This window comes from Oreochromis niloticus, linkage group LG3 (assembly GCF_001858045.2).
Source record: "Oreochromis niloticus isolate F11D_XX linkage group LG3, O_niloticus_UMD_NMBU, whole genome shotgun sequence".
NCBI lineage: Eukaryota > Metazoa > Chordata > Actinopteri > Cichliformes > Cichlidae > Oreochromis > Oreochromis niloticus.
In genome coordinates, this window is record NC_031967.2 from 82,181,997 (window position 1) to 82,198,159 (window position 16,163).

General features: G+C 40.3%; 3 protein-coding genes across 3 annotated transcripts in view; all 3 read right to left on the minus strand.

Moving 5' to 3' along the window:
• LOC100692238 (H-2 class II histocompatibility antigen, E-S beta chain) overlaps positions 1–16,163 on the minus strand; it is a 488,804-nt gene that overhangs the window by 271,665 nt on the left and 200,976 nt on the right. The window lies entirely within an intron of this gene.
• LOC100706688 (endoplasmic reticulum chaperone BiP-like) lies at positions 1,127–5,009 on the minus strand. Its single transcript, XM_019357240.2, has 9 exons — positions 4,874–5,009; positions 4,149–4,289; positions 3,828–4,059; positions 3,594–3,731; positions 3,390–3,502; positions 2,898–3,288; positions 2,575–2,809; positions 2,335–2,502; positions 1,127–2,193 (listed from the first exon to the last, which is right to left on the minus strand). The coding sequence occupies exons 2-9, from the start codon at positions 4,265–4,267 to the stop codon at positions 1,682–1,684; spliced, it is 1,908 nt and encodes a 635-aa protein (XP_019212785.1). The 5' UTR covers positions 4,268–4,289; positions 4,874–5,009; the 3' UTR covers positions 1,127–1,681.
• LOC100706959 (endoplasmic reticulum chaperone BiP-like) lies at positions 9,960–14,237 on the minus strand. Its single transcript, XM_019357291.2, has 9 exons — positions 14,170–14,237; positions 13,455–13,588; positions 13,132–13,363; positions 12,898–13,035; positions 11,769–11,875; positions 11,293–11,689; positions 10,970–11,204; positions 10,711–10,878; positions 9,960–10,581 (listed from the first exon to the last, which is right to left on the minus strand). The coding sequence occupies exons 2-9, from the start codon at positions 13,568–13,570 to the stop codon at positions 10,070–10,072; spliced, it is 1,905 nt and encodes a 634-aa protein (XP_019212836.1). The 5' UTR covers positions 13,571–13,588; positions 14,170–14,237; the 3' UTR covers positions 9,960–10,069.

A 16,163-nucleotide genomic window follows, 5' to 3' on the forward strand; every position in this document is an offset into this window, starting at 1 on the left:
GTTTTAAGTGTCAGTTTTCTTGATTTAGTGACTAATTTTTACTCAAGTTTGAGTTTATTTTTGTAACATTTTGGCTTGAGGCCTTTTTAATTAGCTGTAACTTCGACTTGGCTCCCTATGGTTAAATAACACAGCCAGGAATGGCTTTTAGGTCAAATTTCATTTTCACTGAATCATGTGAGGAAATGATGAAAAACCTGGTATTTTTTCAAAAATGTCTTTGTAATTTATAATAATAATTATTTGGTTTTCATCACTTGAGGAATTTTAGATCTTCATATGACAAAACCTCAATATGCGCATTATACACCATAAAAAACATAACCACACACACAAACACACACACACACACATAACAGATATTGCTTATCTATGTTAGCCACAAACAATTAAGTAAATGTGTGCACTCATCATTCATTCACTGGTAGGTACAAAAAGATCTAGTGCTGAGGAAATAACATATGTCACTGTTCGACATATTTCTTGTCTGTGATTGAGATTTTCAAAATGAAAATCCATATTCTTATGTTTCTTTCATGTTTCACTTTTGACACATGCTATGAAAAGTTTATGTTTAAATAACAATCATTTTTTCCATTAATCACTTCCGTGTAAATCTGTTGCAGTGTCTTCTACTTGGTCATAACCTGAAACACAATCACATCCATTTAGCAGCGGATTCAAAGATCTACAGTCATGGGAGCATGTCTGGAGACAGATTCCACAATGATATGTACTCTCTTGATTCAAGTAAGATTCTCCACATCTGTGACTCAGAGATTAAACACTTTGTATTTCAACACACATGCAGAACAAGTGATCAGAGTATCACTGCATTGCACTGGGATGATATAAAAATATCTGTTAAATTATCTTTAAAGGGAGCATGAAGTGGGAGAAAGTGCAGGCCAAAGGAGATATTCCACCAGGAGTAGCTGCCCACTCAGCTGTCGTGCTGGGTAAGAACATTTACATGTTTGGAGGGATGACAGCAGATGGAGCAAATATAAAGATTTAATACCACTATGCTGCCTTTAAGCCAGTCATTATTTATGTTTTGTGAACCCTATATAAATGTAGTATTTTAGTTCTTTGCATACATCTAAATATGATTTTTTTAAATATTTTCTGTTTTCTGGAATTCAAAGCAGCTCTACTACCAAAACATCTATGTGCATATTTGCCTGGACAGTGTGTGATGAGGGAAATCCAGAGGAGGAGAAAGCCAACAGACCAGCAACAAACCTGTCATTTGTATTGGTAAATGGACTGGTTCTTATATAGCGCTTTGCTACTCTATGTGAGCACTCAAAGAGATTTACACAACTTGTACTTTTACCCAAGCACTTTCTTTCTAAGCTGTATCTAAGTTCTTACTATCTAGCATTTACACATATATGCATCATCACCAATATCGGGTTAGTATCTTGCCCAAGAATATTTGGCATGCAGACCGGAGCAGACTGCGAACCACCAACCTTCTGGTTGGTACATGGCCTGCTCTACCACCTCAGTACAGCCACACACTGAAACATATTTTAAAGTCTCTCAGAAAATTCACTATGGTCACTTGTTATCGTCAGCCCCTTTGCCACCACTTCTCTCACAATTTCAGTCCCATCAGTCCAATATGTACACCAACATGCCAGAGGGCCAAGGAGTGATAAGACTTCAGACCTGCCTACAACTCATCCTTCTCATTTTGCTTACTGCCAACTGCTGGTGGACCACCTGCACTACCACAGGTCTTACTGATAGTGGACTGAACCACCTCCTCAAGTTCCTTCTTCTTGGCTCTAAAGTCGTCTAGGTCAGCATCTTGGTGGGAGTCCAACCACTCAATCTTCTCCTCCACTGCCTTCTCAATGGATTCAATCTGGTTCTTCAGGGAGTAAGCGTAGCCCTCCAGCTCATTGTGAGCATTGATCCTGTCCTTCAGCTTCTTGTCTTCCTCAGCAAAGCGCTTGGCGTCGTTCACCATGCGTTTGATATCCTCAGGCATTAGCCAGTTCTGGTTAGTTATGATCTTGTTCTTGTTGCCTGTGGCCTTGTCCTCAGCAGTGACACGCAAAATGCCATTGATATTAATCTCAAAGGTGACTTCAATCTGCGGCACACCACGAGGAGCAGGGGGGATGCCAGTCAGGTCAAAGGTACCCAGGAAATGGTTGTCTTTGGTCAAAGGATGCTCACCTAAAACAAAAAACAAAACAAAAAAAGGTTACAATTACACTTGTGGAACATTTAATTTCATTATCAAGTGTTTCTTGTCATTGGATTCTTTTTATAATAACACTATTTGGCAACTTTAAAGAACGATATCTAAACTCTTACCTTCATAGACATTGATCGTGACAGTATCCTGGTTATCAGACACTGTAGTAAAGATCCGTGCTTTTTTGGTGAGCACCCAACTGTTCCTGGGGATCAGCTTGGTCATTACTCCTCCAACAGTCTCAATACCAAGGGTCATGGGGCACACATCCAGAAGAACCACATCACCTGCAAGTGAAGGAAAAGGTTTAGTAAACAGGATCACATTTGAAAGCTCAACCCTATTAAGTCATGACTCACCAGTGTCCTCTCCAGAAAGCACACCAGCCTGCACAGCAGCTCCATATGCCACAGCCTCATCAGGGTTGATGCCTCTACATGGCTCTTTGCCATTGAAGAACTCCTTCACCAGCTGCTGGATTTTGGGGATACGAGTGGAGCCTCCAACCAGGACAATCTCATCAATGTCAGATTTCTTTAGGTCAGCATCTTCCAGCACTTTCTGTACAGGCTTCAGGGTGGACCGGAACAGGTCCTGGGTTTTAAAGAAAACACAAGTTTTCCTACCGCTTCTTCATTAGGATTTGATATGCAATACTTTCAAAACCAGATTAATATCTTCCCATGTTCAGCTCCTCAAACTTGGCACGAGTCAGGGTCTCAGAGAAGTCTTCTCCGTTAAAGAAGTACTCGATCTCAATGTGGGTTTGGTGCTGGGCAGACAGCGCCCTCTTTGCCTTCTCAACCTCCCGACGCAGCTTCTGCACAGCACGGTTGTTTTTGCTCACATCTTTGCCAGTCTTATTCTTGTACAGCTTGATGAAGTGCTCCATGACACGCTGGTCAAAGTCCTCACCTCCCAGATGAGTGTCACCATTGGTGGCTACCACTTCGAACACACCATTGTCAATGGTCAGAAGAGAAACATCAAAGCTGCCACCGCCCAGATCAAAGACAAGAATGTTCTTCACTCCATCCTTCTTGTCCAGGCCATAAGCAATACCAGCAGCAGTTCTAAAGAATACAGTGAGAATTTATTTTTCAATGGGAGGGCAGGGACAATTTTTGCAGTTTCAAATTGCAGATGATCAAATTCATTTTGATTGGATGCTTACGCCTCATTGATGACTTCTATAACATTCAGACCAGCAATGGTACCAGCATCCTTAGTGGCCAGGCGCTGGGCATCATTGAAGTAGGTTGGGACAGTGACCACAGCATGTGTGACCTGAGGAAAAAGGATGAAGTTAGATTTGATGATAGACTATTTAATTAAGATTAGCTTTATCATTGATTTAGAATCTCTGACATTTTTGTACCTTCTTGCCCAGGTAAGCCTCAGCAGTCTCCTTCATCTTAGTCAGCACCATCGCACAGACCTCCTCAGGAGCAAAGGTCTTCATCTGGCCACCACCAATGTCAACCTGGATATGTGGCTTGCTCTTCTTCTCAGTAACCTTCATGCAAATACACACCAATATTAATTTAACAAGACTTTCACTCAAACATGACCCAAAGAACCAACAAGTTTTACTTTCAGTTTACAAGCTCACCTTGAAGGGCAGGTATTTGATGTCCTCCTGCACAGACCAGTCACCCCATGTCCGACCAATCAGCCTCTTTGCATCAAAAATGGTGTTCTCAGGGTTAGAGGTCAGCTGATTCTTGGCAGTATCACCAATCAGACGTTCACCTTCACTGGTGAAGGCCACGTAGGAGGGGGTGATTCTGCTTCCCTGGTCATTTGGAATAATCTCCACGCGCCCATTCTTGAACACTCCAACACTGCAAGAAAACAGTTTGAATTCGGTCTGAATCCCATTTTATTTCTCTGTGGTATCGTGTCATTATTTCAAGATTCGTAAGTGACTTGCCTTGAGTATGTGGTCCCCAGATCAATCCCAATCACAGTCCAAATGTTCTCCTCTTTGTCATCATCGGCGGCACCAAAAACAGGGCAGACTAACAGTATGACAAACCACAACAGCTTCATCTTTGTTTGTTTGTTCTCCAATCTACAAGGAGAAATGTACAAAAGAAATAAAATGGATATTGACATGCTCTTGGGATCAATAAGTGGACTGAACCTCCCAAGTTTAAGAAGTTAGCAGCTAATAGTACAGATGTGATTTGCTGAGTTACAGAACCATAGCAGAGTTGAAGTTGGTCTTATAGAATAAATACTATAAATATTTTATGACTGCGTTGTAGTAAATTATAATCTGTCCTGTCCACTTTTGGCAAATTAAAATATATTGACAAAACTTGGATGTAACATTTTCTGTAATTCCTATCACTTTCTTGGCCAGCTCCTCTTAAAAAGAAGAAATTTTATATGCAATGACAATTTTTAAATATAATTAATAAGTAAAACATATTTAAAAGTAACTCAACATTTTTAAATATTAGTTTTTTTCTTATTTCTTAAACACTGACTACTTCCTGATAAATGTAGAAAATGTTAATAATTATCATGCTGATGATAGATGTTTTAATCCTAATATACAGCTCTGTGACACTGTTTCTGACTTTGCCAGTTTAGCTCACTACATTAACACGCAACGAAACACCATTTTAACACCAGCATTTCAAGTCTCACCTGTTCGACTTTGTTGTTGAGGTCTTGAAAGCATCTCTTTTAGAAAATAGAAAAGTATAAGCAGTGTTAACCTCTAGAAGTTCCGATCCCCACCTCTTGTTCGCTAGTTCTCTCTGTGCTCCGTTTGTGCCAGCACTCGGCTTTCAACTCTGCGCTCACCAGTTTCCTTTCACATACTGATGTAATCACAGCATTTTTACTAAAGCTCTTTCACTTTCGTTATATAAAAGAAAGAGGAATTTGCTGATCTCGGCCCATGAGAAGTCCATAACGTATAATGGATACGGATGAATATATAGGAGTTTTTGAAACAGGAGACTGTTGTTGTAGAGTGGATTGAGGATAACAGAGAGCGGGACTTTTCAGTTGCAAACAGAGAGTTCAGTTCCTTGCAAAACAAACAAGCTTAAAACAAGACAAACATTTAAGAAAAAAGTTTAAATGTTCTGTCTAAATCTGTTGTTTTCTTACATGTTAGTTTGAGATTTGTAGGGAAAAAAATGGTTTTTTTTTTTATTATTAATACTATACCAACCCTTTTTAGTTTTCTAAATATTGGCTATATTGAGAGGTCTTATTATTCTTACTTTATTTAAGAAATTCATTTGAGAATTAGGCTGTCCAATCAAGATAAATTTTATGTTTTTGGAATTTTATTTTATTCTTTTTTTTTTAAATTTTCATTTTCATTTCTCAAGACTTGGTGAGAGAATTACTCCATAACACTTTGTGTCACTTAGGAATATGAGTTTGATTGAAGGCTTTGACCTCAGGAGTTTCCACCTGTCACGTGACTAAAACTTTCCCACTGACGGGAATCCTGCAGGGATGCATTCCAGACGGGTACGTCAGAGCAAGGCATACCTGAGACCTTGTAGCAGGCAAGTTCTATGTAATACAGCAGATCAGTGATGCATCAGAATCTCCAGTCAAAGCACATATGGCTGTATAGAGACAGATTGATCACAATGGTTAGTCTACCTGCCTTCTGCTTTGAATTCTGTTTAATAAAAAAAAGAAAAAAAAAACACCGTTGAAAAAAAGTAAAGACTGGTCTTACAAACCATCGCTTTAGCTGATAACTCATCTAAAGCGCTGGTATGTAAGACCAGTCTTTACCTTACTTTGAATCAGTGCAGTAATTTAAGCTTCCTCCTGTGGAGAGTAATGTGGTATAAGGTACATGTCTGTGCCTCTTACAATTATTGGCTTGCATTTTCATCTGTGACGGAGGGGTGAATGAAGAGAGTGTGTCATCACATAAATTTATAATTTATAACCTTTTTATTAAGTTTGATTTCATGTTCTAAAAATCATTGATTAATCATTTATAAATGCTACTCTGCATCAGTTACAAACCAGTCATTTCAGGATGTTCAATGGGGCTACATCAGTCAGTTGCTATAATGCTGCAGCAAGGCTTCTGACCAAAACATCTAAGTACTCTCATGTGACACCGCTGCTAATACAGCTGCATTGGATCCCCGTTGAATTCAGAGTCCATTTTAGGATTCTGGTTCTCACCTTTAATGCTCTTCATGGACAAGCACCAGCCTACATCACTGAACCTTTACAGCCCTATGTCCCTAGGAGATCCCTGAGGTCATTTATGTATGATGTAGCCCTGATATTCAGTGTTTATAAAACATCAAGTATGAAATTATTATGTGTAGTACATGTAGAGTTTATGGTATTATATAGCTCATGTACTTACCTTTTACCAATGATTTTGTCTACCACTGAAAATTCTGAAACGACTAGAAATAATTGTGACACAAAGTTTTAGGTTCTTCTTTAACAATGTGCATGAACTCAAAATCTTTTGAGTTTCCTATCTATAAGAGAATGAACAAAGACATTTATTCCAATGTATGAACTACAGTTCTTGTAAAAAAAAATTGGAAATTCATTAAAAAAGTTTCCTGCCGTGCCTTTTCTTTCTACCAACATATATATTAATTGTCAAATAATTGTCACCCACCTCAATATAAGAATAAAAATACGATAATGATAAAAGGAATAATAACAACAGCAAACATATTGCCTAAAATCTCCCTTGAATAAACATTAGGCTGCTTTCAAAAAGGTTCAACAGTGTCAATACACCGTAAAGACAAAGGGAGTTTCACAGTTGAGGTGTTGTTTTTATCCGGGGTTTGTTTCTGTTTTTTTTATTTCTAGTCCTTAGGTTTTGGTCCTTCAACTCGATGTTCCCTGTGTTCTGTGTTTCCTGTTTTGCTCAGAGGGTCCATGTCTTGTATTCCTTTTTGCTTCATGCTTAATTGGGTTCAGTGGTGTCTCCCTCCTGTGTGCCATTTCCTTGTTACCTTGTGCGCACATTTAGAGTGTGGTTATCTCTGTTCTTGTTGGGTCTGTTCCCACAAACCCCGCTAATTCTAGAGACTTATTCATCATGAATGAAAACAAGACAGTCAGCGATCGATCGATTACTTGCGCAAGGGAGGCCTCGTCTATGTCCAGCATGGAAGTGACCCCCATGAGGGCCTCCTCTCGCTGGCTTTTATTGACAAACTTCAAACAATAGTTTACAAAACACCTCCCCTCGCAACCCCCTTTGGTTACAAAGACAAGGCACTGTATGTATGTATATGCAGGTGTGTGTGTGTGTGTGTGTGTGTGTGTGTGTGTGTGTGTGTGTGTGTCCTCCTGCTGACCAAAGGGTCGTAAACGCAGGAAGCTTACATCAAAGGAAGTAGATCTTCCAGATAGGATGTATCTGCTATAAAACCTCCCCCAACACAAAGTGGTTAGAGGTGCTCAGGATCAAAGGAATAGCTTTGATAATGCTGCTTGAACTAAGACTGTACAAATTTAAGAAACACAATGGCAACATTCAACAATTAGACCTAACAGTTCTTTCTCAGAGCGTCTGCGTGTGTCATTCTGCATATCATGTCTGTTTGTTATTCCCAGCGTTTCGTCTGCCACCTTCCTGTTTTTCAGGTTTTGTTCCCTCTGTTGTTATATCTAGCTTCACCCAGTTTAGGTTTAGTTTGCTTCTCTTGGTTTAGCCCTGCTTTCGTTTCTGTAGTGTTTCATCAGCCAAAATAAAGGCTTGTTTGTTGCATCCATGTCTGCATTTGGGTTCAGGTCCAAGGTACAAATTTCATAACAAAACAATTCTGGAGGTCGACACAGAGGTTGGCAGCACAAAAGCTCATAATCTGACTGTTTGGGGGGTTGACTGGGAGGTCTTCCACAGAGGCGTCCAATTTTCCTTGGTTTAGGAAGTCGACCCAGAGGCCAAAAGCACAAGGGTTCAAGAACAAACAATTCTGGAGATCGACCCAAAGGTCAGGAGTCCATGGCAGAAAATGCTCCGCGCTGCACAACCAGCGGTGTCAACAAAGCAGTTAAGGATCTGGAATATGGCATCAGCGGTGACTGAACAGATATAAAGGCTGGCAGCATGGAAGATGGCGGTGACAGAGTTCAGGAGGCCATCCATGACACTGAAGATGCCCAGCCACTGGCCTGGAAATGGTGACGGTGAGGTGCTAAACGTGGACATGCGAGCCGAGCAGGACGAGACGAAGCAGAACCAGGTGGTGGGGTGGCAACCACAGGTAACAGAGCTGGACCAGACCAGCGAGCAAAACCAGATGGCTTAGATTAACTTGACAACCTTGTTATTAAGGTATCTCAATATAATCTCAAGTTCTTAAGTCAATCTCAGCCATCTGTCTTTGCTGGAGGGTCTGTAGGCCCTGTCCAACAATCTTCTGTCTCCGCTGGAGGTCCCAATGGTTTGCTCAGCCGTCTGTCTCTGTTGGAGGCTCCAAGGAATCCATCAGCCATCAGTGTCACCACCCCATCTTGATTGCCTGCGGCTGCCACACTGCCATCAGGTCATGTTCCGTTGCCTTTGGTTGCCACACCACCATCTGGTCCGGCCTCATTGGACCCCCGTCAATGTCCATCCATCAACTGTCTGTCCTTCATCATCATCATCAGCAGCAGCAGCAGCAGTGCTGAGCAGTGCCTGGCTTTGTCTGAAACTGGGCAACCCCCCCCCAAAAAAAACACTAAAAACACTAAAACACTAAAAAAAAGTAACCCAACAAGCAACCCCAGACCAGAACATGAGCAAAAAGTGTCAACACAGCATAACTTCGAACGTTCAAGGCACAAAGTTTTTAACAAAATAGTTCTGGAGGTCGATTCGGAGTTCAGCAGCACAAAAGTCCATAATCTGAGTGTTCGGGGGGGGTTGACCTGGAGTTTGGCTACACAGGCACCCAATATTCCTTGGTTCAGGAGGTCGAAAATGAATTTTTTAAACCAGTCATACATTTTTTTTGCTAACCCTATATAAATGTAGTATTTTAGTTCTTTAAAAACATCTAAGTACATTTAAAAAAAAATATATTTTCTGTTGTATGTAGATGTATGTATGTGAATGTAGATGGCTGTTAATGAAATTCAAAGCAGCTATGCCACCTAAACATCTTGACCACACTATGTGCATATTTGCCTGGATGGTGTGTGATGAGGGGAAGCCAGAGGAGGGCAAGTTAAAAATCAGCATCCTCTATCTTATCTTTCATATCTATCTTTTCATTATGTATCATTCACACATAGATGCATCATTAGCAGCATGGGTATCTTGGGCAAGATACCTACCAACCTGGTCTACCACCTGAGTTACAGCCACACACTGAAACTTATTTTAAAGTCTTTCAGGAAATTCAGTGTATCGACTCTGGTCAAAAGAATCCACCCTTCGTACTGATGTCCACAATTCTTTTTTTATTCCTCTCACAATCATGAAGCACCGTGAAAACTAGAAACAAGTAAAATAATATCAATAGCACATATGACATCCATCTCAGCCACTTATTTCTTTTCACAAAGTGCACAAGCGCTTAACAAATTAACAAATTAACCACTACATTTTTACTATGTACGCCTTGTAAAACCAGCAGTAGAAAAGTTGTAGATTCCATGTTATCGTTCTGTCTTGAAAACAAATAGAAAACAATATAACCATCTCAGATGCACTTCTGGTGTTGTCATGGCAACCCACACAAACATTTTAGAATCAGCTACATTCAGTATGGTCACTTATTATTGTTAGCCCCTTCCCAACCACTTCTGTGACAATTTCAGTCCCATCAGTCCAATATGTACACCAACATGCCAGAGGGCCAAGGAGTGTTAAGACTTCAGACCTGCCTACAACTCATCCTTCTCATTTTGCTTACTGCCCTCTGCCGGTGGACCACCTGCACTACCACAGGTCTTACTGATAGTGGACTGAACCACCTCCTCAAGTTCCTTCTTCTTGGCTCTAAAGTCGTCTAGGTCAGCATCTTGGTGGGACTCCAACCACTCAATCTTCTCCTCCACTGCCTTCTCAATGGATTCAATCTGGTTCTTCAGGGAGTATGCGTAGCCCTCCAGCTCATTGTGAGCATTGATCCTGTCCTTCAGCTTCTTGTCTTCTTCAGCAAAGTGCTCGCCGTCGTTCACCATGCGTTTGATGTCCTCAGGTGTTAGCCAGTTCTGGTCAGTTATGATCTCGTTCTTGTTGCCTGTGGCCTTGTCCTCAGCAGTGACACATAAAATGCCATTGATATTAATCTCAAAGGTGACTACAATCTGCGGTACTTCACGAGGAGCAAGGGGGATGCCAGTCAGGTCAAAGGTACCCAGGAAATGGTTGTCTTTGGTCAAAGGATGCTCACCTAAAAGAAAAAAAAAGTGACTATTAGACTTGTGGAACATATAATTTAACTGTCACATGTTTCTTGTCATTGGGATCTTTTTATAAAACACTATATTGGAACTTGAAAGAACAATATCCTAACTCTTACCTTCACAGACTTTGATGGTGACAATAGGCTGGTTATCAGAGGGTGTAGTAAACATCTGGGCTTTTTTGATAGGCACCACTGTATTCCTGGGGATCAGCTTGGTCATTACTCCTCCAACAGTCTCAATACCAAGGGTCATGGGGCACACATCCAGAAGAACCACATCACCTGCAAGTGAAGGAAAAGGTTTATTAAATAGTTGATCACATTTGAAGGCTCAAGCCTATTAAATAAAATATTTGTAAGAGTCATGACTCACCAGTGTCCTCTCCTGAAAGCACACCAGCCTGCACAGCAGTTCCGTATGCCACAGCCTCATCAGGGTTAATGCCTCTACATGGCTCTTTGCCATTGAAGAACTCCTTCACCAGCTGCTGGATTTTGGGGATACGAGTGGAGCCTCCAACCAGGACAATCTCATCAATGTCAGACTTCTTCAATTCAGCATCTTCCAGCACTTTCTGTACAGGCTTCAGGGTGGACCGGAATAGGTCCTGGGTTTTAAAGAACATACAAGTTAAAAAGCTTGTTCAACCACTTTTCCAAAAGGGTTTGAATTAATTAACCAAATTAATATCTCACCATGTTCAGCTCCTCAAACTTGGCACGAGTTAGGGTCTCAGAGAAGTCTTGTCCTTTAAAGAAGTTCTCGATCTCAATGTGGACTTGGTGCTGGGCAGACAGTGCCCTTTTGGCCTTCTCGACCTCGCGACGCAGCTTCTGCACAGCACGGTTGTCTTTGCGCACATCTTTGCCAGTCTTCTTCTTGTACAGCTCGATGAAGTGCTCCATGATACGCTGGTCAAAGTCCTCACCTCCCAGATGAGTGTCACCATTGGTGGCCACCACTTCGAACACACCATCGTCAATTTTCAGAAGAGAAACATCAAAGCTGCCACCACCCAGATCGAAGACAAGAATGTTCTTCACTCCATCCTTCTTGTCCAGGCCATAAGCAATACCAGCAGCAGTTCTAAAGAATACAGTGAGAACTTATTGTTCAGAGGGAGGGCAGGGACATTTTTTGCAGTTTCAAATTGCAGATGATCAAATTCATTTTGATGACTTCTATAACATTCAGACCAGCAATGGTACCAGCATCCTTAGTGGCCAGGCGCTGGGCATCATTGAAATATGTGGGGACAGTGACCACAGCATGTGTGACCTGAGGAAAAAGGATAAAGTCAGATTTCATGATAGACCATTTAACTCTTTAACCCTTTAAGACCTACCATAGAACCAACTCCGCCACAGCTTATCTTTATATGCTGTAGTGCCATTTTTGGGAGTATTTCAAATTGCTATACATCAATACAATCATTATATAGCAAATTTTAATGACACAAATGTATTAAGTCCATAGTAACTTAAAAAATTGCAAGAAATTGCAATGAACAACAAAAAAATTAAAATTATTGTTTTGTTCTTTTTACATATATTTCTAGTTAGAGAAATTTAAGAGCTTTATCCCTCAAAACTGTAAATACAATAAAGTTGCACAAAGTAGTTTCCAACTACAGGAAATTTATTTTGAGTGTCTTCATAGTTTTATTTTTGAGATACACCAACTTTTAAATACTGTGGGGAAAATTGGAAATAAATATTACATTTCAAATTTGCAAAACAAACGGCATGTTCATCAAAATAAACTATTTCCAACAGTGCAGTTTGAGGTCTAAGCATCCCAGAAACTAAATAGAAAAGCATAAAGTCAAACATAACTTTTAAAATCACCAGTATAGGCCTATAACGGTCTTAAAGGGAAAAACTATGTTACCCAGAAAATATGACATCAATTCTGATTTTGGGCAGGTAATGGCAGACATGAGATAATTGGCACTGACGTCTATTCCAAAATGGGAAGTGCTATGAACAGCTGATCGGGTCAGCAAAACGTGTTTCTGAAATATAATGTTTTATTGCTGCAAGTGCTTGCAATCTTTGCAAAACCATATTTGGAAGGAAACTGAGGTCAAGTTGAATGCATAAGATGTAAGTACAACTCCTCCGGTTTCATATGAAAAAAAAAACCCCATTGCGCTAGCTTATGTAGTTGCAGTGCTACTGGGATTTAAAAATAGTTAAGCTAAATGGAGCGTGCCCGCTCTTATCGCTCTTAATTAGCCCATAAAGGGGTTAATTAAGATTTGCATCTTCACTTATTTAGAATGTCTGACATTTTTGTACCTTCTCGCCAAGGTAAGCCTCAGCAGTCTCCTTCATCTTAGTCAGCACCATAGCAGAGACCTCCTCAGGAACAAAGGTCTTAACCTGGCCACCACCAATGTCAACCTGGATATGTGGCTTCCTCTTCTTCTCAGTAACCTTCACAGAAATATACATCAATATTAATTTAACAAGAATTTCGCTCAAACATGACCCAAAGAACCAACAAGTTTTATTTTCAGTTTACAAGCTCACCTTGAAGGGCAGGTACTTGATGTCCTCCTGCACAGACCAGTCACCCCATGTCCGACCAATCAGCCTCTTTGCATCAAAAATGGTGTTCTCAGGGTTAGAGGTCAGCTGATTCTTGGCAGCATCACCAATCAGACGTTCACCTTCACTGGTGAAGGCCACGTAGGAGGGGGTGATTCGGCTTCCCTGGTCATTTGGAATAATCTCTACACGCCCATTCTTGAACACTCCAACACTGCAAGAAAACAGTTTGAATTCGGTCTGAATCCCATGTTTTTTTCCACAGAGGCATCATGCCATTATTTAAAGAGTCTGAAGTGACTTACCATGAGTATGTGGTCCCCAGATCAATCCCAATCACAGTCTTCCCAGTTATCCTTTTGTAATCGGCGGCACCAAAGACTGTGCAGACTAACAGCATCCCAAACCACAATAGCTTCATCTTTGTTTGTTCTCCAGTCTACAAGGAGAAATGCAGAAAAGAAATAAAACATGAATCAACATGACCTTGAGAACAATAGGTGGTCTGAACCTCTCGAGTTTAAGGAGCTAGCAGCTAATGGTGCAGATATGATTTGCGGAGTCCCTGGACAATAGCAGACTTGAAGTTCGTCTTAGAGAATAAATACTATAAATATATTATGACTGGTGTTTAAGAGTAATATTTGAAAATGTTGAGTGACTTTAAATATTTTTTTATTTATTGTTTTTTTTATTTTTATTTTTTTAAATTGCCATTGTGTATAAAATGTTTTCTTTTTAAGAGTAGCTGGCAAAGAAGTTGGTAAGAATTGCAACAAATATTACATCACAGTTTTGTCAATATATTTTAGTACTAGACTGATTATGTCCTAGGTACAATAACGCGACTACTTCCTGATAAAAAATGTAGTAGAAAATGTAAATAATTATCATGCTGATGATAAATGTTTTAACCCTCATATATACCTCTGTGACACTGTTTCTGACTTTGCCACTTTAGCTCACTACGTTAACACCTAGACCCCATTTTAACACCACCGGTGCCACTTTGAGTCTCACCTGCTCGATTTTGTTGTTGAGGTTTTGAAAGCATCTCTTTTAGAAATAAAATGATATAAGCAGCGATAGCCTTCAAGTTCCAATCCCCACCTCACTTTCGCTCTTTCTGTTTGCTCTCTGTTTGTGCCAGCACTCGGCAAAGCAATCCCCCCACCCCAGCTAAACAATTTAATCACTTTTAGTAGGCAAGTTAGTGGGTGTCAGGTTTCCTAGTAGGAAGGGCAGAGCAAAATGAAACTGCAAATCTATGTCGTCAAAATCACACTGACTCGTGAGATATTAACAACTAATAAATACATCTATATTTGTACAGTCAGTGGGAGACTAGTCCATTGTTCTCCTAACAAACTTGTAGAGAAGTTTCTCTCTCTGTGAGCCTGTCTGTTGCACTTGAGGACCTGTGTCTGTCAGACCTAACACAAAGCACCGTCCCAGCTTTCAACTCTCACATACTGATGTAATCAAAGCGATTTTAGCAAAGTTCTTTCACTTTCATTACATAAAAGAAAGAGGAATGTGCTTATCTTGGCCCATGAGAAGTCCATTATAAAAAACACGAATGCATCAGTTAAGATAGATTTTATGTTGTTGGTTGTAAAGATCTGAATTTAATTGCGTTCTTTATTTTTTTTTTATTCTCTTTTTCAGGTTATATTTTTCAAAACTTGGTGAGAGAGTTACTCCATAACACCTTACGAATGTGAGTTTAATTGAAGGCTTTGACCTCCGGAGTTTCCACCTTTCACGTGACTGAGAATTTTCCACTGACGGGAATCCTGCAGGGATGCATGCCAGGCAGATACGTCAGAGCAAGGCATACCTGAGGCGTTGTAGCAGGAAGTTCTGGGTAAGAGACTGACTGATCACAGTAGTTAGTTTACCTGACTTCGGCTTTGAATTCTGTTTTAAAGATACACAGTTGAAAAAAAAGTAAAGACTGTTCCTTCAAACCATCACTTTAGCTGATATCTCAGCTAAAGCGATGGGTTTGTAAGACCAGCCTTTACTTTGAATCAGTACAGTAATTTAAGCTTCTTACTGTGGAGATTAACGTGGTATAAGGTACATGTCTGTGCCTCTTACAATTATCGGCTTGCAATTTTATCTGTGAATGGAGGGGTGAATGAAGACAGAGTGTTATCACATGAATTTATAATTTATAACCTGGTGTAGCTGCTAAAAAGATGACCCAATATGTTCTTTTGCCTGAACTGTCTGTATTTTGAGTGGTTGCAGGGCTCTGAGACAGAACCTGCCACTGTGTGCATGGATGAAGTTTTTATGTGTAATGGTTTAGTCTCTCACACCTTACCCTTTTCTCCACATTATAACAGTAGTGCAATTCCAAAAATATTGCTCAATAAACAAACAAAGGCTCTAAAGTCAGAACAGAAATATAAATATTAATGTCTGTTTTTTTATGATGTGTACTAAACTACCCTCTTTTTCTCTGTCTTGGTGTGTGTGTGTGTGTGTGTGTGTGTGTGTGTGTGTACCTTAGACAAAGGTCAAACTAGGAAGTTGCATTTCCTGTGAAAATGCAGTGTGAATGCCGTGTAATGGAATCTGCTAAAAAACAGATGAAGAAACAGGAATATCGGCTGAAAAGAGGTGTAGAAGCTGAAGTGTTTGCTTAAGACAGCTTTATTTGAAAGGGTACACTTAAGAGTAAAACTGGATTATAGATAGCAGATAGTTGGTTTCGTAAACCAACAACACTAACTGTCTGTCATCTATAATCCAGTTTTGAGATCCTTTCCGGACGCCTTGACGCCCACTCACATCCTGGGCCATCTGACCTTAGGAAATCACATGATAGGGTGGGGCCAGGTTTCACAATGAGCTCACCCAAAACCCTGGCTTATTGCGACCTACACCCATTTTCACACCTTGGCTCATGTGATGAGGTAGAGGATCATTAGGGGGTGTATTGTCCATCTCAGTGGGTTACTCCCACAGAGCTTAAATCTGGGACTCTCCACCATTTGATCTTT